General features: G+C 36.6%; 1 protein-coding gene across 1 annotated transcript in view; it reads left to right on the top strand.

The window, feature by feature from the left end:
* LOC150109589 (inositol-trisphosphate 3-kinase homolog) overlaps window positions 1-21668 on the top strand; it is a 308848-nt gene extending 287180 nt beyond the window's left edge. The window contains exons 9-10 of the mRNA XM_090409129.1: window positions 8410-8583; window positions 19431-21668. Coding sequence (XP_090265255.1) covers window positions 8410-8583; window positions 19431-19457 — 201 coding nt within the window. The 3' untranslated portion in view covers window positions 19458-21668. The remainder of the gene's footprint in view (window positions 1-8409; window positions 8584-19430) is intronic.
* The last annotated feature ends 3339 nt before the right edge of the window (window positions 21669-25007 follow it).

Raw genomic sequence — 25007 nt, forward strand, 5'->3', positions numbered from 1 at the left:
AGTGCCTTCAGACTTCCATTTGTTTGGTCCTCTCAAGAAATGCCTTTCTGGAAGGCATTTTGCTGTGGATGAGAAAGTTCATTGCAATGTTGGTTACTGGGTGTGGGCATGGACTTCCTCAGTACTAATATTGATAAACTGGTCTATCATTGGGACAAGTGCATCAATAAATTTGGAGACTTTGTGGAGAAGTAGTGCATGTTCACTTATTTCTTGATGTATAATTCAAACTTCATATTGAAGTTAAAAAAAAAAAAAGTACATTACCTTTTCAAACACCTCTTGTATTTTGAATGCTAGATACTCTAGAACTCAGTAAGCCAGTGGGACTGGTTAGGATTTGGCCATGTTTTTTTTTTTTTTTTTTTTTTTTTTTTTTTTTTTTTTTTTTTTAAGGGAAATGTGAAGAAATTGGTAGCTCCTGTTCAATTGAAAGTCCTTGAAGGTCAGTATGGATTTGTTAAGGGGGGGTGGGTTGTATCAGTAATCTGCTTGCCTTTTATAATAAAGTAACAAGCAATTGATGAGGAAAAGAAATGGACAAAGACCTGCTTTTTTTGCAAAAGCATTTGACAGGGTGCCACATAATTTTGCAAAAAAGCAGGGATAGAAGCAAATTCAAGGAAAATGAAGTGGGTAGCATGAGTATAGAGAATGAGAGAACAAGTGTGCAAGAAACAGTGAAATGGGGAGGCTCAGAGTGGACAGGAGGAACATGTCGTGAGAAAGGTTGATGCTGCAAGAGAATGTGAATGCATGTGTAGACAAAAAGGGAAGGTGATGATCAACAGAAAACAGTTGGATTTGAAGAAAGTTCTGAGATGGATAAGGAGAAAAAAGAAATGGCTCAAGTTAAGTATGGAGAAGAAACATCTAATAATTGGTATCAGTAAAACTTGCTATAGATCCAGGAATGAGCTGTTGTTTGTATACAAATGTCAGAAGTGTAAGAAACAAGGCAAACGAAATGGTTGCATTGATTGAGTCTGTTAACCCAAAAATTGTTGAAATAAGTGGGATATACTTGATTGAGGATGACATCCTGACAGTAATAGAGATGGGAAGGTATGATGTTTTGTGAACATAGAAAGGGTAAAAATGGAGGAGAGTGTTATTGATCATATAGAAAGAGTTATGTCCATACAAGGTAGAGATTCAAGAGGGAAATAGTGACAGGGGTTTTGAGGCAGTATAGTGTGAGATAGAGATTAATAGAATGAAATACTTAGTTGTATGTTGTTATAGATCTGGCAATGTGGATGGTGGTAGTGACCATGAAATATATAATCAAATTAGCCAAGAAAATAAGAAAAGGATGGTTTTAATTATGGCAATCCTGGATACTCTACGATGATGAGATAGCAACTGGAAATAAAGAGTGAGTTTCTCAAGTTTTTGAGGGACAACTATCTCAGGCAGTATGTAACAGAGAGTGCACAAGGATTGAGGGCGTTGGGTTTGATCGTCAGAGGATGTTATTATAAATGAGGTGTCAAATCACCCTCCAGTTGGTGAGAGTGATCATGAAGTGATTATCTGGGTGGTTGCCAGCAGTGTGAGGATCTCTGTGAGTAAAAGGTATATGTGGAACAAGGCTAGTGATTATGAGAAACTCAGGAGACAGCTAGCAGGTGTAGCATGAAATGAGGAGTTGGCTGGAAAGGAGATCAGTGCTGCTTGAAATTCAAGAACTATCTGGTAGAAGCAAAGTCTAAATGTATTCCAAGGGTCAGAAGGTTAAATAAGGTAGGTATGAAATGAATGAATGAAGAAATTAAGCATGCAATACAGAGGGAAAAAGCATTATTATTATTATTATTCCGGGAAACTCCAAGGAGTCGACAGACTCATCGAGGGAGGCCCTAACATCATGTCAAGAACAACTATTCGACATTCACACATATCTATCATACCTCACCTTGAACTCATTCACGGTCATAGCACCCACAACAGACTCTGGCAGCTTATTCCACTCATTCACCACTCTCCAAGTAAAAAACCTAGCTCTAACAACCCTGCTAACCACATTCTTGCCCAGCTTCCATGTATGGCCCCTAGTCCTCCCACCACCAGTCCTATTCTCAGAAATATCTTCTGGATTAATCTTATAGAAACCCTTCAATAATTTGAATGTCTCAATCATATCACCCCTTTTCTGCCCATCGACCAATTTTTGCAACCCACAAATCTTCAACCTGTTCTCATAAGGTTCATTCCACAGACCTGCTATCATCTTGGTCACTCGTCTCTGGATCCTCTCCACCTTCTCCCCATCAAGAAGAAACCCTGGTACCCATATCTGGGCACAGTAGTCTAGATGGGGGTCTTATCAAGGTTCGATACAGAGGAACAATAACTTGTTTGTCTCTGCTTGTTAAAGTATTTTTCAGAAGCCAAGTGATTTGATGAGCTGATTTAGCCACTTTTGCAATGTGCCCCCTAAACTTCAATTCCCTATCCACCAACACTCCCAAATCCCTGGCCTCATCGTTCTCCTGGAGTATGGTTCCACCAATGTGATATACTGCTGCTATTCTTTTCACCCCAAAATGCATAACCTTACACTTTGCTACATTAAATTGACATCCATTTTCCCTAGCCCAGTCCTCCAAACTATCCAAATCATCCTGTAAAATTTTGACATCCTGTGCACTCACAATTGCTTTACCCAACTTTGCATCATCAGCAAACAAGTGAACACTTCCTCTCAGATCCTTTCCTATATCATTGATGAACAAGTTGAAAAATAGTGGTCCAAGAACAGACCCCTGCGGCACACCACTAGTCACAAGCCATCTTTTGGACTCGACTCCTGAATAAACCACTCTCTAGTATCTCTCCATCAACCACCCTCCTATCCATCTCACCAACCTTTTAGAGGTTGGTGAGATGGATATCTCAAATACCAACAAATATGGAGGCAACATAAGAGGAGTGGTAATAATTCCATGAAAGATCAGGCAAGGAAGGTGACTTGGTTGGTAAGGGTAACAAAAGTGAAGTAGTATCAGCAGTTAGCCTAATGAAACTAAAAAAAAAAAAAAAAAAAAAAAATTCCAAGGGAGTTATTTCAATATGTAACCAGTAAAAAAAAAACAATTATGGAAGGATGACATTGATTGGAGGAACTGGTATAAGAACAACTGTTGCAAAGGATATAGTTCAGATATTTAATGAGCAGTTCATAAAGGTCTTTCATTCTTGTCTTTTATCATGAAGAGTTTGAGAGCAGTTGATGATGAGGAGGAGAGACTGTAAATAAGCAAGAGGTATATGGGGAATTGAGTGAACTTGATGAGATTGTGGGACTTGATAATATATCACAACGTATTTTGAAGGAACGTGCCAGGAAATTGACATCTGACTTAACATATTTGTGTAATATGAGTTTTCACTGGGTCAAGTTCTAAAGGAATGGAAGGCAAGATGGTGTTGTTTCATAAGGGAGGTGACAGAACTCGAGCATTAGATTATAGTAGTATCTGTGTGTCAGTTGTTGTGGTTAAAGTGTTGGAGAGGCTGGCAAAAGCCAGAATCCAGATTTGGGTTGACGACAGTGGTATTATCTTCATGGACAGCATGGATGTACAAAGGGAGGTCATGCTTTAGTAATCTACTTATTACAATAAGGTGATAGCTGCACTGGATGAGGGAGATGGATGAACATTGGTATACTTGGATTTTGCAAAGGCTTTTGATAGATTACCACACAAGTTGATAGTCAAACTAGAGCAGATGGGGATGTATATTCGATTAGTTCAAAGGATTGGAGATTGGCTATCTGATAGGTATCATCAAGTTGTGTATGGAGGAGCAATATCCCATAAGAGGAAAGTTGCTAGTGATGTGCCTCAGGATTCTGTTTTAGGGCCATTGCTGTTTAATTGTATATTAATGATATTTGGTAAGATTTGGATGGATATTCAGTTTGCAGATGATGCAAAGTTGGGATGAACTATGAGGAGTAGAGCAGAAAGATGGTCACAGGAGTGGGGATGACAGTTCAGTGTTTTGAAATGTAAAGTTTTAAAATTTGGGAAACAAAGTTGGGATGTAGAATTTACACTTGGTGGGGATATATTGCTATAGGTAGATAAAATAAGAGATCTTGGGATGATGGGGGTTAAGGATCTAAAATTTAGAGGACACATTGCCAAAATTATGAGCACAATACAATGAATGTAGCAACCTGAAAATGTCGGCTTGTGATAGACAGAAGTGGAGATAGAACCATCTTCTTTTCTTTGGATGTGTACATCCAGGAAGGAAATACCCTGTGGAGATTCTTTTTCTAACATGAATTTGATGCAAGGATTAAGAAGGTTGATTTTATCTAGAAACAAGCGCAGTTCTTGTTCAGAATGACCCCAGACAGCAAAGACAGCAGAAAAAAATCAACGGGTTTTTCATCCCATAAACTCAAGAAAATCGATCGTAGAAACCACACTATTTTCAGATTAAAAATATTGTGTTAGGGTTATGTACCACGAGATGGCGGCACTTGTTAGCCGTTACTTCACTGTGTTGCTTAATTAGAGATAGCCTTGAGCCAGCTATTTGTGATTGGCTACAAGTGGAGATTGAACTGTTCACTCAATCTCCAAAAAGTTAGACAGGGCTAAAACGGCCTCGCTTACTCCCTATACAGGAATAAAAAGGCATTAGCTGATTTTTTTAACACCAGACCTCCATGGAGGCAAAAGACTCATCTGGAGACATATATAACCAGGGTGTGACAAACTGTACAAAAACCCTACTCACTGTTTAAAAAATGTACCTGGCAATTTCCCAAACACACATTTTTTAAAGATATGTCTCAGTAAGTCAAGGAGTTACAAAACGTGATTAGTGGTGTTGCGTTTGTGTTTTCTTAAACTTAATAAAAAATAGTTTTTTTTTTTTTTAAATAAAAAGCATTTGGTCAAGAAGGCTATGTTCTAAAAAGTTTGAAGTTTAGGAGAGAAATAAAGTTTAAAGGAATTCTTAGGCCAAAAAGGTGGAAAAGAGCATTGAGAGAAACAAGCAGTTATCATAAATTAATGGATGAATTTCTTTTAAGCGTCTCCATAGTGCAATTTGAAGAACGATGGTATGTTGTGCCCTTTGATTGGAAATGGCCTAAGTTCAAATCTCGTGATCAGAGGAATCTTTATATGGTGATTTTCAATTGAAAATTTGAAAAGTTAATTGAAAAGTTAGCTGATCTCATATGGAGGTAGCAGGGTAGCTCTTGGAAACCAGGGTTTTTCATCCTACATACAGACAAATCGGCTTTGAGAACACGCAATTTACAGACATGGTGGGCAGCAGGTCAGTGATTTTCAACCTTTTTCATAACATGGCACACCTAGACTATTTATTAAAATTCTTCGGCACACTAAAAATATATTCTTTTAATTTTTTTGATGATCTGGCAAAAAATAGGCATAATTTTGATTGATTTACACACACAAGAAAATGGAAGACCAGACACTAATAAATAAATGCGCAAATTATGACATTATTTCTTTCAATTAATTTGGTTTCATAAATCTCGCGGCACACCGGAAGACCTCTCGCTGCACACCAGTTGAAAATCGCTGGTGTAGATGATGGTGGTGGCTGTTCACTGAGTTGGATTAAGTGGGAGATCAAGAGTTGTAAAGTAGATGCCCTCCTTTATTGAGTGTTTGGACTCCTTGGAGATGTCACTTAATAATAATGATAATAAAGTTTGCAGCTACTACTTGCCATTTGACAAAATCTAATTGCCATGTGTGAGTGCGTGAGTATATTTGTCAAGCCATGTACTGTATATAGCCCACACTTAAGTCAGCTGTTAGAACTGAATGAAATAGGGCAAGAAGCAAATTTAGTAAATGGTTTGAAGTAAATTTGGATATGAGATAATGGTACTACACTATCTGCACTGTTGTCAATCAGCTGTATCAAACATATCATGGAGGAAAGTGGCATTCAACCTGATGGCACTTTCCTCCACATTAAAAAAAAATGATATTTAACTAAGCATTCTACATTACAAATACCAGGTCTCTGGTAAGCATCTCTGCATATATCTTGTTCTATAAGTATTTTGGTTCCATGAAAATTCATCGAAAAAACAATTAGTCAAAAGGCAATTCATCGAAAATGCAATTCATCAAAAAAATCAATTCACCAAAAATTTTAACTAAAATTTCATTAAATTGATCCAGCCCAAGCTGAATTGCTAATATCATTTCAAAACTTTTTTTCGAAAATGTTATGATAAAAGTGATCCATTTAGAACAAAAACTGAACCCTGCAGACAGTTTCTTGTACCAACAACTTCTACTAATTCCGCTAAGTCAGAGAGTTATTGTAATACATAATTTGGACACGTTATTTCTTTGTTGCCCTGAATATAGCTGAACTGAAAACTGGAACGGTTTGACATTTTCTTGTAAAAGTTTCAGATTCGCTATTTGAAACTTTTATTCATCCCATAACGATAGGTTGAGATGGGTTGCAAAGTTTAGTTGATAGATGGAAAAATGGGGACATGATAGAAACATATGTTTTTAAAAAGGGTTCCATAAGATTGATCCAAAAAAAATTTTGAATACATGACAGAGAGAACTAGGGGTTCACTGCTGAATGTCGTTTAAGACTGTGGTTAGTAAAGGTTTTTGCTTGGAAAATGGTGAATAAGTGGAATGGATTTGCCAGAATTACTTGAGTGCCCTGACAGTGAATGAGTTTAATGAGCATTATGATAGTTATTGTGTATATATAATGAAGGGCAGATCATGCCTCACTAACTTGCTCACGTTTTATAACACAGTGACGGCTGAACTGAATAAGGGTAATGTGTATAAGTGATACTGCTGGACCTTGCTAAGGCCTTTGACAGGATATCACGTGGAATTCTAATCAGTAAACAGCAGCATATGGGGATGGATATAGGGTTGGTGAGATGGATAGCAGGGTGGTTGATGGAGAGATATCAGAGAGTAGTTTATTCAGGGGTAGAGTCCAAAAGACGACCTGTGACTAGTGGTGTGCCACAGGGTTCTGTTCTTGGACAACTACTATTTAATTTGTTCATTAATGATATAGGAAAGGATCTGAGAGGAAGTGTTCACTTGTTTGCTGATGATGCAAAGTTGGGTAAAGCAATTGTGAGTGCACAGGATGTCAAAATTTTACAGGATGATTTGGATAGTTTGGAGGACTGGGCTAGGGAAAATGGATGTCAATTTAATGTAGCAAAGTGTAAGGTTATGCAATTTGGGGTGAAAAGAATAGCAGCAGTATATCACATTGGTGGAACTGTACTCCAGGAGATTGATGAGACCAGGGATTTGGGAGTGTCGGTGGATAGGGAGTTGAAGTTTGGGGGGGAAGACATTGCAAAAGTGGCTAAATCAGCTCATCAAATCACTTCGTTACTGAAGAATACTTTGATGAGCAGTGACAGCAAGTTATTGTTCCTCTGTATCAAGCCTTGATAAGACCCCCCCCCCCACTCTAGACTACTGTGCCCAGATATGGGCACCAGGGTTTCTTCTTGATGGGGAGAAGGTGGAGAGGATCCAGAGGAGAGTGACCAAGATGATAGCAGGTCTCTATGGAATGAACCTTATGAAAACAGGTTGAAGATTTGTGGGTTGCAGAAATTGGTTGATAGGCAGAATAGGGGTGATATGATTGAGACATTCAAATTACTGAAGGGTTTCTATAAGATTAATCCAGAAGATATTTCTGAGAATAGGACTGGTGGTGGGAGGACTAGGGGCCATACATGGAAGCTGGGCAAGAATGTGGTTAGCAGAGGTGTTAGAGCTAGGTTTTTTACTTGGAGAGTGGTGAATGAGTGGAATAAGCTGCCAGAGTCTGTTGTGGGTGCTACGACCGTGAATGAGTTCGAGGTGAGGTATGATAGATACTGTGGATGTTACTAGTTGTTTTGGACATGATATTTAGGGCCTCCCTCGATGAGTCCAAGGACTCCTTGGAGTTGCCTGTAATAATAATAATATAAAGGTTAGAGTGAGTCTCCTGCAATTAATCTTTTGACTCCATGGAGATAACCATATAATAATATTACTGCTTTCCAGTATTTCTTGATGTAGAGGTTAGCAGCTAGACATTTTCAAGGAACATGTGCAGAAATGTTAGAATAGTAGGGAAGTTCACATATGTAGGGATGATAGAATTTATTAATTCCTATATATTTCCATAGCTAGCAGTTCCAGAACTTTCTAGACCCTTTTATGTATATAGTATGTTTAGTGTTGTCTACAGTTGAATGCATAGTATAAATTACTACGGAAATTAGAAACATATATTATACTGCTTACGAAATAACCAATATTTCTTACTGTTTATTAAATAACCAATATTTCTTACTGTTTATTAAATAACCAATTTTTTTTGTCGTTTTGAAAGGTCATAGGTTGCAGTTTATTAATCATTCATGATGGAAAAACAGTTGGTGCATGGATGATAGACTTTGCCAAAACCGTTCCTGTTCCTAATGGCATCATCATCAATCACAGATCTCCTTGGATCTTAGGAAACCATGAAGATGGTTTTTTGTTTGGACTTGATAACCTTATTTCAGTATGTTTGTGCTTATTTGTTTTACGGTCAGTTGAATGCACTTTGAAAATGTTTTATGCAAACCAGCTTTTGCGATAATAGTGACTGCTAAGATAGTATATGGTGTATATACACAAATACAAACTGTACACAATATATTTAGCTTTTTTGTTCATTTCTGATTTTATCATTAAAATCAGTTTAACTTTAATTATTATGTAAACTCTACTTATGGTTAAATTGTTATTATTAAAATCATTTAAATTTATTCATTTTAAAATCTTTGCAAATTACATCATTTGATAGTAGCAGTTCCCTGTTTAAATATACACATTCTCTACATTAAGAGAAAACTGTTGTAACAAATGGAGTAATTATTTGTGAGTTACTTGATATTAAAATCCAGATAACCAGGACATCTCCACTTCTCATATAGGGAACAGAGAAAGATAGAAATTGGCTGACAGTTTGATACAAGTTGAACAAATTGTATTATGTTTTGGCTAAAACTTCAGTATTTGCTGTGGTAATGACAAATCATACTAGTATGTATTGTCTAGTTAGAGGACTTAGTGTCTCGCTTTGTTTTGTGAAGCAAGGGAAAAATTGACAGAAACATCAACATAAATTGGTAATGTCAGCGAACAATGCAAGAATAGTAAAAACGAATAACAGAGAAACTGCAAACATAGCATGTTGACATAATTTGTACTGCCTGGTGTTAGAATAAAAAAAAAAAATAATTAATCATAAAAAAATTCTTACTAATGCTGGTCACAAATTGCAGAGTGGATGGATTTCCGATTTGCTATCAATAGGCTATAGGCTATTGTTTGGAGTTAGGTTGTTAATTAATTCTTTGTTTGGAATTAATTTATATTAAAAATATAACACCATCTTGCTTACTCGAGCCTCAAATGGCGCACACACAAAAAAAATGCTGTTTGGTCACTAGAGCAGTGCACATAGTTATCTGACTTATCTAATTATAGTACTGTAGATCTCTTAATCTTCCCTGAATGGGATTTTCATTTAAAAAAATGTACATTAATGATAGATGATTGGAATGCTGTTAGGCTGTCAAGAACTATGGTGAACAAAACTGATGTACAAGTCCTGCAAAGGATATCAGTTCAAATGATATTTTGGGCTCAAACTTTTGATAAGCTTGAGCCCAAAATATCATTTGAACTGATAAGCTTATGTCTTATCAGAGAGAATGATTTTAAGGACATTGGCACTAATGGTTTTGAAAGCATATGATGTGAAGTAGAGGTAGGCAGAACAGGATATTTACTGAGGTGCTGCTGAAAGCCATGGAGCATAGAGGGTGAATAACAGGAGATGTTTAGGCAATTGAGCTTGGAAAGTACAAAAAGAATGATTTGTTATGGGAGATTTTAACTACAGTAGTATAAATTGGGAAGAGGAAACTGCAAGTAGTAGTAATGGAATGGAATTTCTGGAATTCTTGAGGGACAAGTGTCTTAGACAACATGTAGTAGAAGGGACACAAGGTTCAAGAGTTTTAGATTTGGTCATAGCATCAGAAGACCTGACTATAGCTGAGATGGCATCTCTGAACCCAGTTGGAGAGCGTGACCATGTAGTTTTTACTTGGAAGATGAATAGACATGCAGGAGTATCAAAGAGAAAGAAATGTACATCGAATTATAAGGCAGGTGATTATAATAGTCGTAAATGTCAACTTGGGGCAGTTCTATAGAGGAAGCAATTGGAAGGGCGAGGTATCATCAGTGCTTGGGAACTTGTGAAGGAATATTTATTAAGACCAATAGCAAGTTGTATACTGCAAGTGAAGAAGGGAACACAATTTGGTGTAATATGGATAACAAACAATATCAACCAGGAATTGCAGGTATAAGAAGTTATGGAAGAGATATAAGGAGGGAAGGGAGTATATGCATGAAGAATATAGCAAAAAAAAAAATCCCAAGGATTTTTTTTGCTATGTGGCCAGTAGGAGGAGAAATGATTGTGGAAGAATGACATTGTTTGCTTTTTATAATAAAGTGACAAGAGCGGTTATTGAAGGAAATTGAAGGACAGGATACCACATGATAAACTGATATTTAAGTTGCAGCACATAACTTTAGAGTTATTTCAATTAGTAATTTGATAGCTACAATTAATAGCATGCACACAGCGCCAATAAGAAGGAATACAATGGTGTCCAGATCGCCATCTTTGTCCAAAAAGTTTAATATAAAGGAGTTTATTCAGTGTACCGTTTGTTGAAACGTATGCTTTGAGAAGAGTGGTTGGAGTCTGGTTAGACAATGAAAGTGGAGTGAATGTGTGCAGAAAGTGTAAGGAATATGAGGATTTAAAGTGTGTTTCAGGTCATGAGAGTGATATCGTTGTTGAAAGTCAGAATGTAGAAAATAGTGATATGAGAGGTATGAATAGTGATATTTGCAAGGTAGTACCAGATAGCTGTGAGAGTGGTGTTGAAAATGAGAATGAAGGTAAAAGTACAGAACGAATGAATGAATTAACAGATAATAAAAATTATGAGACAGATGCAATGAGTGAGATCGTACGATTGCGCAGAGCAATACACAGGACGAATTGGCAGCTGGAGCATTGGCAAGAATGTTTACCGAGCATACCAACTAATAAACGGCAAAAGTATGATAAGAAAAATAAGCGTATGATCGTGAGTGTAAACAAAATGAAAGAGTGAGTGTTGTATGGAGATTCTTTAGTAAGAGGTGTGATAGATGAGAGTTTGACAAAATCGTACAAACCTGGTGTGAACATTAAGGATGTAAGCGAGTCAATTAGAATGCAAAAGCAGAGGGTGAAAGAATTGATAGTAGTAGCAGGAACGAATGATTTGAAAGGAGACAAAATGGCTATGAGAGAGGATTTGAAGGAATTACTTGAGGTAGCAAAAGAGAAGAGTGAGATAGTTAGGATGGTGAGTCTGTTGCCGTGGATTTATATAAGATGGATGGTTTGCATTTGAATGGATTTGGTGTACGGATACTTGAAAAGGTCTTGATTGACGTGGAAGTCGATGTGCAGAATCAGGAAAACTAGAGTTATTAATGGGGGGAGGAGTAGATATGCAGACTTTAGCGAGACAGTTGAGTGTATGAATGTGTGTAATATGCCCAAGCGAGTATGAAGGACAACAAATCAGAATGGGATAGTTAGTATAAGGCATCAAAAAAGGGATAGGACAAATGGACTTCTGCAATTTATGTATACTAATGCCAGAAGTATTAGGAACAAGAAGGAAGAATTTTTGGCCTTGGTTGGCACTTCCAGGCCACAGGTTACTGGCATTAATGAAGCATGGCTGACAGAAGATGATATAGCTAGTGGGATTGAATGTGAGGGGTATGGTGTATTCAGGAGTGACAAGGAGAATAAAATAAAGAAATTGGGGGAAGGAGTGTTATTGATGATAGCTGATGAGCTGCAGCCAAGGAGTATAGAAGTTGAACTGCAGGATAGAGAAAAGAGCACATTTTAGGCTATTTGGTGTGATATTGAGACTAGCAGAACAAAATATACAGTTGGGTGCTGCTATAGAACCAGGTGATGGAATAGTTGGTGGAGATAGTATGCATAAGCAAATAGAAGAAATGAGTGGAAGGAGGGTAATTATTATGAGAGATTTCAACTATGGTAACATTGATTGGAAGGAGGAGAGGACACATGGGAGGAAGGAATTGGATTTTATGCGGTTATTAAGGGATAACAATCTGTGACAGCATGTAATGGAAAATACTAGGGGTTAGAGAGTGCTTGACCTAGTAATTGCATCAGAGAATTTGGCTGTAATGAATATGACCACGTTGCCACCAATTGGTGAGAGTGATTATAGGGTCTTGACTTGGGAAGTGGCTAAAGGTGTGGAATTTTCAATTAAGACAGGGTACATGTGGAATTATCGGGCTGGTAAGTATGACAAGCTTAGGAGTTTGATTGGTTCATTGCCATGGCACGTAAAACTGCAAGGGGGATGTAGATAGTACATAGGAGGCAGTTAAGAAGTGTTTGCAGGAGGCAATAGCTGACTGTATACCTAGAGTCCGAATAATAAATTGAGTAGGAGTTAAATGGATGAATAACACCATTAAGCTTGAGCTGCAAAAAAAAGAAACAACTGTTGAGGGAATTTAAGGAGAAAGGTGACAGGCAGGCACATGAATGGTATAAAGCGCAGGCCAGAATGGTATTGAGTGTGGTAAGAAAAGAAAGAGCGGATTATGAAAGAACATTAGCCATGCAGGCTAAAGAGAATCCCAAACAGTGTTTTCGATATGTTGCAAGTAAAAGAAAAAATGTATATGGCAGAATGATTTTAAAGAATGCTGATGGTAGAGAGGTAACTGAATCAGTTGATATAGTGGAATTACTGAGCGAGCACTTTGCAAGAGTATATCATCTAGGTGGTGACATTGCAAGAATGAATGAACCAATAGCTTATACAAGAATTGTGGTGAATGAAGTGGAGTGAATAGTCTATTACAAAACATCAATGGCAATACATCTGTGGGATTGGATGGTATAGCAGCTCGTGTCGTACGTGAAGCGGCTAAAGAATTGTCAGTGCCCTTGACCGTTTTGTTTAATTTGAGTCTCGGGTCTGGGTTAGTCCCGAGGGGGTGGAAGGAGGGGAAAATAGTTCCACTGCATAAAGGTGGTTCCAAGACTGCTGTTGTAAATTAACGACCGATTAGCATATCAGGAATCGTTGTCATGATCTTAGAGAAATTAGCCAAGAAAAGAATACAGGATTGGATAGATGAAAATGGGATATTGTATGGGGGACAACATGGTTTTGTGAAGGGTAGATCATTCCTCAGTAACTTGCTCATGTTTTATAACACAGTGACAGCTGTACTGGATAAGGGTAATGGGTTTACAGTGATTCTACTGGACCTTGCTAAGGCCTTTGACAGGATACCACATGGAATTCTAATCAGTAAACTGCAGCATATGGGGATGAATATAGGGTTGGTGAGATGGATAGGAGGGTGGTTGATGGAGAGATATCAGAGAGGAGTTTATTCAGGGGTAGTGGTGTGCCACAGGGTTCTGTTCTTGGACTGCTACTGTTTAGTTTGCTCATTAACGATATAGGAAAGGATTTGAGAGGAACTGTTCATTTGTTTGCTGATGATGCAAAGTTGGGTAGAGCAATAGTGAATGCACATGATATGAAAATTTTGCAGGATGATTTGGATAGTGTGCAGGACTGAGCTAAGGAGAATGGATGTCAAATTAATGTGGCAAAGTGTAAGGTTATGCATTTTGGGATGAAAAGATTAGCAGCAGTATACCATATTGGTGGAACTGTACTCCAGGAGATTGATGAGACCAGGGATTTGGGAGTGACCCTATCTAGACTAATGTGCCCAGATATGGTCACCAGGGTTTCTTCTTGTTGGAGGAGGTGGAGAGGATCCAGAGAAGAGTGACCAAGGTGATAGCAGGTCTATGGAATGAACCTTATGAGAACAGGTTGAAGATTTGTGGGTTGCCGAAATAATTGATAGGCAGAAAGGGGTGATACGATTGATACATTCAAATTACTGAAAGTTTCTATAAGATTAATTCAGAGGATATTTTTCAGAACAGGACTGGTGGTGGGAGGACTACGAGCCATCCATGGAAACTGGGCAAGAGCGTGGTTAGCAAGGGTGTTAGAGCTAGGTTTTTTACTTGGAGAGTGGTGAATGAGTGGAATAAGCTGCCAGAGTCTGTTGTGGGTGCCATGACTGTGAATGAGTTCAAGGCCAGGTATGATAGATACTGTGTGAATGTCAAATAGTTGTTCTTGACATATTAGGGCCTCCTTCGATGAGTCCATGGACTCCTTGGAGTTGACCGTAATAATAATTGTTGGATAAACATGGGAATAGAGTGACTGATGCAAAGGATATAGTGGAGTTGTTCAATGAACATTTTATTGGGGTATTTCATCCCGGAGAAGTGGGTTTTAATACTAGAGGGATAGGGCAGGTTCAAGGTTTAGAATTGCAAGAGGAGAGTATGTTTCAAATACTGAGTACTCTGGATATCAATAAAGCAGTGGTACTGGATGGAGTTTCACCGTGGGTTTGAAGAGAATGTGCTAAAGAACTGACAACTCCATTGACCTGGCTTTTTGATGAAAGTCTGGCTAAAAGAAAGGTATCCAGGGAGTGGAAGGAGGGCAAGATAGTGCCATTGCATAAGGCTGATAGCAGGCTGGAAGTGTCAAATGATAGATAGTTTGTGTTTCATCAGTAGTTGTTAACATCTTGGAGGAATTAGTGAGGGACCATATACAGCATTGGACAGATGAGAGTAATGTTATCTGTGAGGTTCAACATGGATTTGTTAAGGGCACTCTTGCTTTAGTAATATGATTGCCTTTTATAATAAAGTGACAAGAGCAGTTATTGAAGGAAAGACATATTCTGCCATTTTTTTGTATTTTACAAAAGCATTTGACAGGATACTACATGATAAACTGATATTTAAGTTGCAGCACATAAGTTTAGATGTCAGGTTAGCAAATGGCTATCTGATAGGTATCAGAGAGTTGTGTATGATGGGACAATATCAAGTAGGCAGAATGTTACAAGTAGGTCCCACAGAGCTCAGACTGGGACACATATTGTTTAATTTTTATATCAATGACATTGTCTGTGGATTGCAGGTTGATATTCAGTTGTTTGCAAATGATGTGAAGTTGGGAAGGATTATTAGTAATAGTATAGATGTGGTAGCCCTGCAAGAGGATTTGAATAAACTGAACAGATGGGTAAATGAATGGGGTCTTTGTTTAATGCAGCTAAATGTAAAGTCTTGAAGTTTGGGATACATTGATGGGAGGCTGCATACTCTGTTGGAGGAAGTAGGGGAGACAAGGAATAATGGGTGATAGAAACTTGAAATTCAGGGAACATATTGCAAAGTTGGTGAAAATAACCCAGAGGATTGCTGCGATACTGAAAAGGATGCTGACCTACAGAGATAAGTTGTCATTCCCTTGTATAAAGCCCTGATCAGATCACACTTGGGCTATTGTACTCAAATTTGGTCCCCAGGATTTTGAAGAGGATAAATTAACCATGGAAAGAGTGCAGAGGCAGATAACAAAGATGGTATCAGGACTGTACAATGTTAGTTATGAGGATAGGGTTAAGGAATGTGGACTGCAGAAGAGACCTTCCACTCCCTGGTAGATAGGAGGAGAGGTGATATGATTGAGAATTTTAAACTGTTGAGAGGTAGTTACAGGGTTGACACTAGGGGAGTTCTTTTATATGGTGGAACAGGGGGAAAGAGTTTAACATTAAACAGTGAGATACTCCTAAATAATAACTATACTGCCTGAATATAATATGCTAATCAGGGAAAAGGAGTAGCTATCATATTCAGTACTAGCAACAAAGATGAATCTCTCAAATGGCAGACAGTTTCAAGTACAGTAGTGTGCGTGCGTGGAAGTACGTGCAAATTTCTGAAAGTTCAATTTTTTGTGAATGGAATGAACAATGAGACTTATCTGGGCCTGTAAAACTTTCAAATTAGGAAAGAATCAAAGGAATTAGAGAGGACATCTAGCATAGAAGAAAACCTGATTGTTGTTAGAGATCTAAACAGTATACTGTAAAAATAATAATAATAATTGACATTTTCTAAGTATTTTTAGAAAATGCAGAGAAAACAGCAAAGCTAAAAATAATAGGTATCTGCTAGATTTCTGTTCAGGACATGAATTAGTCATCACTAATACTGTTCCAACATAAAGATGTACATAAATTCACCTGGAGGTAGCACATAAGAAATAAAAAAATAAAAAAAAAGCCTCGTTGATTGTGCTATTGTTGATAGTAATATTTTCATACTGCTTTAGGATACAAGAGTAAGAGGGAATTTGAAATAGGAAGTGATCACTATTTATGTAAAAAGAAAATATCTATTTAAAAAAAGAGAGAGAGACATGTGCTGATCATACATAGCAGGCACATTTCTATGTGCTTGGCTATATATATATATAACATACCACTTTCAAGTTTTTTTTTCAGTATAATTTTCATGTAAAATGAATATTGAACTGTCTTCATCATATAGAAATATCTTTATTATTATTATCATTATTATTACGGGATACTCCATGGAGTCCTTACACTCATTGGGTGAGACCCAAAACATCATGTCAAGCACTATCCAACATTTGCATAGTATCTATTATACTTTGCGTTGAGCTCATTCACAGTCATGGCATGCACAACAGACTCTGGCAACCTATTCCACTCATTCACCATTCTCCAAGCAAAAAACCTAGTTCTAACATTCTTGCTAATTATATCCTTACTCAGTTTCCAAGGATGGCCCCTACTTCTACCACCAGACCTATTCTGAAAAATTTCCTCTGAATTAATCTTGTAAAAACCTTTCAGTAATTTGTATGTCTCAATCATATCACCCTTTTCTGCCTGTCAACCTTTTCTCATAATTCATTCCATAGACCTGTTACGATCATGGTCACTTGCCTCTGGATCCTCTCTACCTCTTCTTCATTGCCAAGAAACCCTGGCAGCCAGATCTGCCTGCAGTAGTCAAGATGGAATCTTATCAAGGCTAAATAAAGATGAATAATAACCTGCTTATCTCTGCTCATCAAAGTATTTTTCAGTAACCAGGTAATATGATGAGCTGCTTTAGCCATTTTTGCTGTGTGCTCTAAACATTAACTACCTATCCAGTAACACTCCCACGTCTGTGGCTTCATCAATTTCCTGGAGTACAATTCCATCAATATAGTATACAGTAATCTTTTCACCCCAAAATGCATAACCTTCCACTTTGCCACATAAAACTGATATCTGTTCTCCTTTGCCTACACTGCCAGTCTATCCAAATCATCTTGCAAAATTTTAACATCATCTGTATTAACTATTGTTCTACCCAACTTTGCAACATCAGTAAACAACTAAACAGTTCCTTGCAGCTCCTTTCCTATACCATTAATGTACAAATTAAACAGTAGTGGCCGAAGAACAGAGCCCTGTGGCACACCACTAATCACAGGTCTTCTTCTAGACTCTGTCCCTGAATAAACTACTCTCTGATAATCAACCACTCTTTTATCCACCTAACTAATCCTATATCCATCCCCATGTGTTGCAGTTCACTTATTAGAATTCCATGTGGTATCCTGTCAAAGGCTTTTGCAAAGTCCAGCAGCATTACCGTAAACCCATTACCTTTGTCTATCTCAGCTGTCACTGTGTTATAAAACGTGAACAAGTTACTGAGGCATGCCTTATTCTTCACAAAATTATGTTGTCCCCCCCCCCCATATAGTATTCCATTTCTGTTTATCCATTCCTGAATTGCTTTTGACCAACTTCTCCACCACCTTGACAATAACTCATATATTGATAGGTCAGTAATTTGCTAGATCAGTCTTGGAGCCTCCTTTTATGCAATTGAACTATTTTCCCCCTCTTTCCATCCCTCAAGACTACCCCAGAGCTGAGACTTAGATTAAACAATGTGGTCAAGGGCACTGACAATTCCCTATCAGCTTCATATAAAACTCGAGCTGGTATACCATCTAATCCCATAACTGTATTCACATTAAGGTTCTGTAATATACTGTGCACCTCCATTTCATTTACTCCAGTTCCCATATAAAACTTTGCCTCTCTCATTACTGCAGTATCCCCACCTAGATGATATACTCTTGCAAAGTGTTCACTTAGTAATTCTACTATTTTGACTGAATTCAGTCAAAATGACTGAATTACCTCCCTACCATCGGCATTAATTAAAATCATTCTGGCATAAACATTCTTTCTTTTACTTGCAGCATATTGAAAGAACTGTTTTGGATTATCTTTGGCCTGCACTACTAATTTCTTTTCATACTCTGCTTTTGCGTTTCTTACCACACTGGTTATACTTCTGGCCTGTGCTTTGTACTGTTCATGTTGCCTGCTGGTCACTTTTCTCTTGAATTTCCTCTACAATTTTTCATTTTTTTGCAGCTCCAGCTTAATGATATTCATTCAACTCCCACTTGATTTACTCTCCTTACTCTAGGTGTGCAGGCTGCTATTACTTCCTTTAAACACTCCTTTACCACTTCCAATGTCTATCAACATCCAGTCCCTGCAGTTTCACATGCCATGGCACTGATCCAAGCAATCTCTTAAGCTCGTCATACTTACCAGCCTGTAATTGTACATTATCCCCTCTTAACTGAACATTCCACACATTTAGCCATCTCCCACCCAGGTCAAAACCATATGATCACTCTCACCAGTTGGCAGCAATGTGGTCATATTGGTTATAGACAAATTCTCATATGCAGTTGCTAAATCAAGCACTTTCAAAATCCCAGTAACTTAGTAACACTATAAATTCCATTTCCTTCCTTCCATGTGTCTTCCTCCTTCCAATCTATGTTCCTAGTTGAAATCTCCCATAATAATTACCTGCCTTCCACTTATTCAGTCTCCACTCACTGCATTAGGACACAGGTTACACCAGTACATATGATAAACAGTTAGTACAACAATCACAAACATCCATGCCCTTGGCAGAATTTGAACCCGCCTCTTGGTTGGAGAGCAGATATGCTAACTACTCGACCAACCAGGTCCGTGGTGTAGATGATGATGGTAATGGTGGATTAAGTGGTGGAGACAGAGTTGTTGAGTAGGTGCCCTCCCTTGATGAGTTGTTTGGACTCTTTGGAGGTGTCATGAAATACTAATAATAATGGTATTGGTATGTATAAATTTATAAACAACTGTATTAAGCATAATCACAATTCTGTATAATTAGCTATTATTTATATTGTTGTCTCTCTCTTTCTCTTATAGGTGCTAGAGGACTGCAGAAAAGGATGAATACAATTTCAACAGCAGAAGTTTTGATATTACTGAAAATTTCAGATTTTGATTCCTCAAAGATATAGTTCAGATCATTTCGCTACAAACTAGTGATCTTAGAATTCTTAGATGTTGAATTTATACCATCTACATTTTCTTATAGACTTCAGTTAAATTTAAAGAGAATGCAATAATATGTCAACATATAGGTTAATAAAATAAAGTATTGTGGCGAAAATGAATAAAAGATCAACACTAACACTGAAGAATAGCAAATGATGCAATCAGTATTCTTATTCATGTTCTAACTTGTGTGTTATGAACATGCACATCTAGATTTTTGCTACAGACAAGGTGTTTGTTCCTGAAAATAAGATTATGCAAGTGACTTGAAAAGTAGATTTTTGAAGAACTGAAAAGTAATAAATTAAAAATTTGTTCTAAATTTTACATCTAATCAAACTTTATTACCTTCAGAAATGTTTTTTGTGCCGTTTTCTAAAAACTGTTAGCTTCAAATTTTTTTGTAAATAAAAGTATGCTCAATTTAAGCAGATTGTTACTTTAATGTTTTCTTGCCCACAAAGTTTTAAGAGACTTTACTATTTATTAAATAGCTGTGCAATTTTTATGTATTTTTGAAACATATCATATAGAATTGCATTTTTTGATAAACTTCCTAGTAGTTAACTAAGCAGACAGCCCTGTGGTGATAGCTGTTTATCTAAAATATTTTCTGATATATAATAAGTCTATAATGATAGCATCCATCATGAAGTACTGTGTAATGGATGCTTGATTAAGCCAAAGTGATAATTTTCAATGAAATGAGTAATTTTGCATCTTTGTTTTATTTGTTAATATAATTCACAAACAGTAAAGTAATAAATTCAGTTTTGTTTTTTTTTTTTGTTTTTTTTTATGTCAATGTATTCCATTTTTGTAATAGCTTAATTTCTTCACTTTGAAGATGAACTGTGTTATCTTAGTGCAAATTGTTTATTTTGACCAAGGCTTGCAACAAAGCAGCTTGGGGGAGAAAAAAAAAAGTTGTTTTTGTCATAACTTCATCTTTTGATCTCATTGTCAGTTTGTTCTCTTGGATAATTTTTCTGATGGACAGTAGTCATTTCACCTTGTTGATGATAAGCTATGTTATCTACCAGGTAATTTTTTTTTTGACATATTTGCATCTTCACATACTTTAACAAGTTCATATTTCAGTCAGTTGTAGACTCATTAATTTCATATACTTGTTTGTACAAAACCTTATAAAATTATGAACTTTGCTTTTTATTCTTGAACCCTGAACATGCAAGTGACTTGGAAAGTGCATTTCCCCTCTCCCTTCCTCATTGATTGTGTAATAGCTTATGTGACATCTTTTGAGTAGGATGGGAAGAGGCAATTTTTTTTTTTTTACTTTAACTGTATAGGCTTTGCCTATACTGTGATATGAATGCTAAGTATGAATAGAACAGAAATGCTGATGTTGACTACTCATTATGAAGTCATTAATTTCTGTTGTTATAGGTAATTTTAAATAATAAATATAATGAACCTGACAATGCATTTAACTTCTCACATTAAGCCGCTCACTTGTTGTTGTGGATTTATGTTGTATGTAAAATATCTGGTATAACAGAACTTAATTTTTTTTAATTTTCAAGATATTTAGCTTTTAGTAAATTTTTAAAGAATGAAGAGTGTTCTCCAGTAGGATGGGTACTGCTTTTATGTCATCACACATTGGTTAGATTTGAAAAGTTCTTGACTCAGAAACATAGTTCTTGATATAAATTCCATTTTATTATCAATCATAAATATTGTTTTTGTTATTCATTGTTTAATTTAAAGGAAATATGCGTCTCATTGCAGGTATACCAAAAATCTGTAAATATTTTCTTTGCTGTGAGAAAGCTTTCAGTGCCAATGTTTTTGTTTTCAGATATGTGCCTAAGTGGAAGTTCTTTTTATGCAGAATTCACTTCTTTCCATTCTACAGTGTACTAGCTGTATGATTACTGACTACTACTCTATACGATGGGAAGAGAATTTGTGGTATTAAAAGCACTTAATTGCATAAACTGCAAACAAACTTAAATTGCCAGAATTTTGTGGGATGTTCCAGAATTAAATATTGATATAATTTGCTTTAATTTATCAAAATTTTATCATAATATAGTAAGTCGACTGTTGTTAACTTTGTATAAAGATCTCATTAAAATAAAATTTAAAAAAAATTTTTTTTTTACCCCTTTCATTCCATTTCACTCAAATAATATTGATATGCTTTTTAAATATAATGCTATATATTTAAAATATGTTTAATCAACATAATATAACTATTGTGATCTGTTAATTAAAACTATACAAGCATGCATAGTTTTTTTTTTTTTGTAGATGCATTATGGATACTTCTTTTTTTTAGGTTACACTTTACTGGTCATGACATTTTTTCTGTCATGCAAAAATTGGATGCAAAGTGTACAGCTGAAATCAAAACACCTTCAAATAATGACATGGATATGAAGTTAAAGATGACTGATATTTCAATGCCACACTTACACTTTGCCACATTAAACTAACATCCATTCTCCTTTGCTCTGCCAATCTATCCAAATCATCCTGCAAAATTTTGACATCATCTGTATTAACTATTTTGCATCATCAGCAAATAACTGAACAGTTCCTCTTGGATCCTTTCCTATACTGTTAATGAACAAATTAAACAGTAGCAGTCCAAGAACAGAACCCTATGGCCCACCACTAGTCACAGGCCTTTTTTTGGACTCTACTCCTGAATAAACTCTCTGATATATCTCCATTAGCACCCTCCTCCATCTCACCAACCCTATATCCATCCACATGTGCTGCAGTTTACCAATTAGAATTCTATGTGGTATCCTATCAAAGGCTTTTGCAAAGTCAGCAGTATCACTGTGGGATGAAAAAAAACTGAGTTTTCAGGGAAAAAAATTCTGCTACTTCCTTATGAGATCGCCTTACTCACCTTCAGTTGAAAAAGTCCATATAAGGAATCTGTGTATCATGGTGAGAATAGAACTCACTTCTTTTGAAATCAAATGGTACAGTGTACTTTCACTCTTCCAAGTGCACTATGGAGGTGCTAAAAATTAGAGACGTTTTCTTCCTTTACTTCTGGTTGAAGCTGAATTTCGCAAACTCGACAACAAAGGTTTATAAGAATACTGGAGATTTGGATTTAGAATACTGGCTACATGAAGAATGTTATTAGCGACTGTGGGTGAGATCATAGATATCGCGTTCCACACTCATCATTATTTTCAAAATGAAAATCTGTGTGTTACGGATTCACCATTACATGTTCTTGTCATAGTTGACGTCGGAAAGTGTTAAGTTGTTGAAGAGACTAATTTTTTGAAATTGCGATCCTTAACTTTCTGAAAATCTTTAGTGGCAGCATTTTCACTAGCTTGAAGCTGGTGCTGTCGATCTGTTCATGGATAAGTACTAAGCTCGCCTGCGTGTAAATAAGTCTAGCTTTTTCTGAATCGAACTTCTGCTCTTGAATTTTAGACTCTTATGAATAGTGTTGATGTCCCGACATCTTTTAAGGAAGGCAAACCAATTGAGTTGGCTTGTCAATTTTAGTTTCAGTTTGTGTTCAGAGGCTTTTGTGTTGTTGATTATTCATATCGGTGCTTCATGACAGTGCAACAAGATGAAAAAATAAATTTATTGAACTTACTAATATTTTGCTGGTTTTCTATCCAGTATCATCATAGTAGAGATTATAATTGACAAACACTGCACTAAAAATGAAACAATTCAGTTTGTAACTGAAACAACTAATGTCCTAGCATTGCATTCTCTTTGGGCCAGTTAACCTTAACAAAAAAGTCAGGCTATCAGGTCTCATGATGACAGTCTCCCAGGCAAATTAATGTAACCATACTTGTAGAATGGCTGCATAGCAAGTTCTTATTCTAAAAATAATCTTTCCGATCTATAGTGACTTTGTGTAAAACCAATGTCTTCTTCCATTTAATTCAATGTGAAGGAGTATCCAGAGCATGGTCCGCCAATCCCGACTTGTCATAAGGATAATCATAATGCCATAATTTATGCTCTGATAATGCTGGGTAGAGCTCACTTTTGCTGAGAAAACTAGTGAAATAATGGTAAGTTCAATAAATTAAAATATGAATACTATGGAAGCAGAAAATTTCATTTTGGCATAACATCACCACCAGAAGTGGCTCAGTATTTTTAGCACTGGATTCTTTCTCCATTCTTATGTAGTGCAGATGGTACCCCTTTCAAGGCATGCTAGACATACTGCAGGAACTTGGACCCTCCCTAATCTAACTTAAAGATACAGCAGCAATATGGCATTTTAGGCTGACTGCTAAATAATACAGGGGAACAAATGATAAAGCTACCTTACTAGAAAAGGAATAATGCTCTGCTAAGGCTTTTAGCAAAAAATACAGCATGTGAGACTTGCATAAATTGCAGAATATTGGATTGGATTATAAAATATTGGCATGGGTAAGAAGATGGCTGACTGACATATCAAAAAATGGCATATGAGGGATGTGAGTGCAAGATTTATGTAACAAATGGTGTGCCACAAAGTTCAGTCTTTGCTCCATTGTTATTCAAGCTATACATTAATTACACTGGGTAGGAGTTGACATGCAACATATGGCTATTTGCTGATGATGATGCAAAGATAGGTAGGGTAACAAGAACTCACTTGAACTACTGTGCACAGGTGTGGTTTCCATAGTGATTAATGCAGTGGAGGGAGTGTTTAAAAATATCAGGATTCTGGACTATTTGTACATAGCAGATACTAGCAAACAGGAGAAAGAAGGGTGATTAAGACTTACTTCTGAAAGAATTATAGATTTCAGTAGATGGAATTCATCAGTTTATGAAGGGTGTAGAAAGACTGCAAGGGTATTCGTGGAAGTTGAGAAGAATGCTGTCAAGAAGGGAGGAGGGCTAGAGGTTTCTCTCATAGATTGGAATGGATTGCTATTGCATGTGGTGTATAAGTAGTGTGAATGAATTCAATAACAGGTATGACAGTTGATGTGGATAGTAAGTAGTCTCCCTTGATGAGTCCCTGGGGGTCTCTTAATAATAATGTATTATAATTCTTTCTTTTAAGCTTACACGGTGATCCGAATGCATTTTTGAAAATTATGGAGACAACTACCATGTTTGAATAAAAACTTTAGTTTAATATAACTAAAATCTACATTCGACGTTTCGACCTTTATGTCAAGGTCATCTTCTGGAGCATACAACTATACACAGAAAACAAGCTACGCTACAATCAAGCTGGTTTGTTAAAGACACTGACCAACCGCTACAACAATTGTTGGCCTGACCTCTGGTGGGAATGTAGATTTTAGTTATATTAAACTGAAGTTTTTATTCAAACACGGTAGTTGTCTCCATAATTTTCAAAAATACAATGTATTATAATTGTTTTGAAAAAATAAACCACAATCCCTTCTATTCCCTATATATGAAATAGCAAGGCCGTTTCAGTCCTAAATTTTTGGAGAC

Source organism: Typopeltis vanoorti, chromosome 2 (assembly GCF_054136105.1).
Source record: "Typopeltis vanoorti isolate ZY-2024b chromosome 2, IOZ_Tvanoo_1.0, whole genome shotgun sequence".
Taxonomy (NCBI): domain Eukaryota; kingdom Metazoa; phylum Arthropoda; class Arachnida; order Uropygi; family Thelyphonidae; genus Typopeltis; species Typopeltis vanoorti.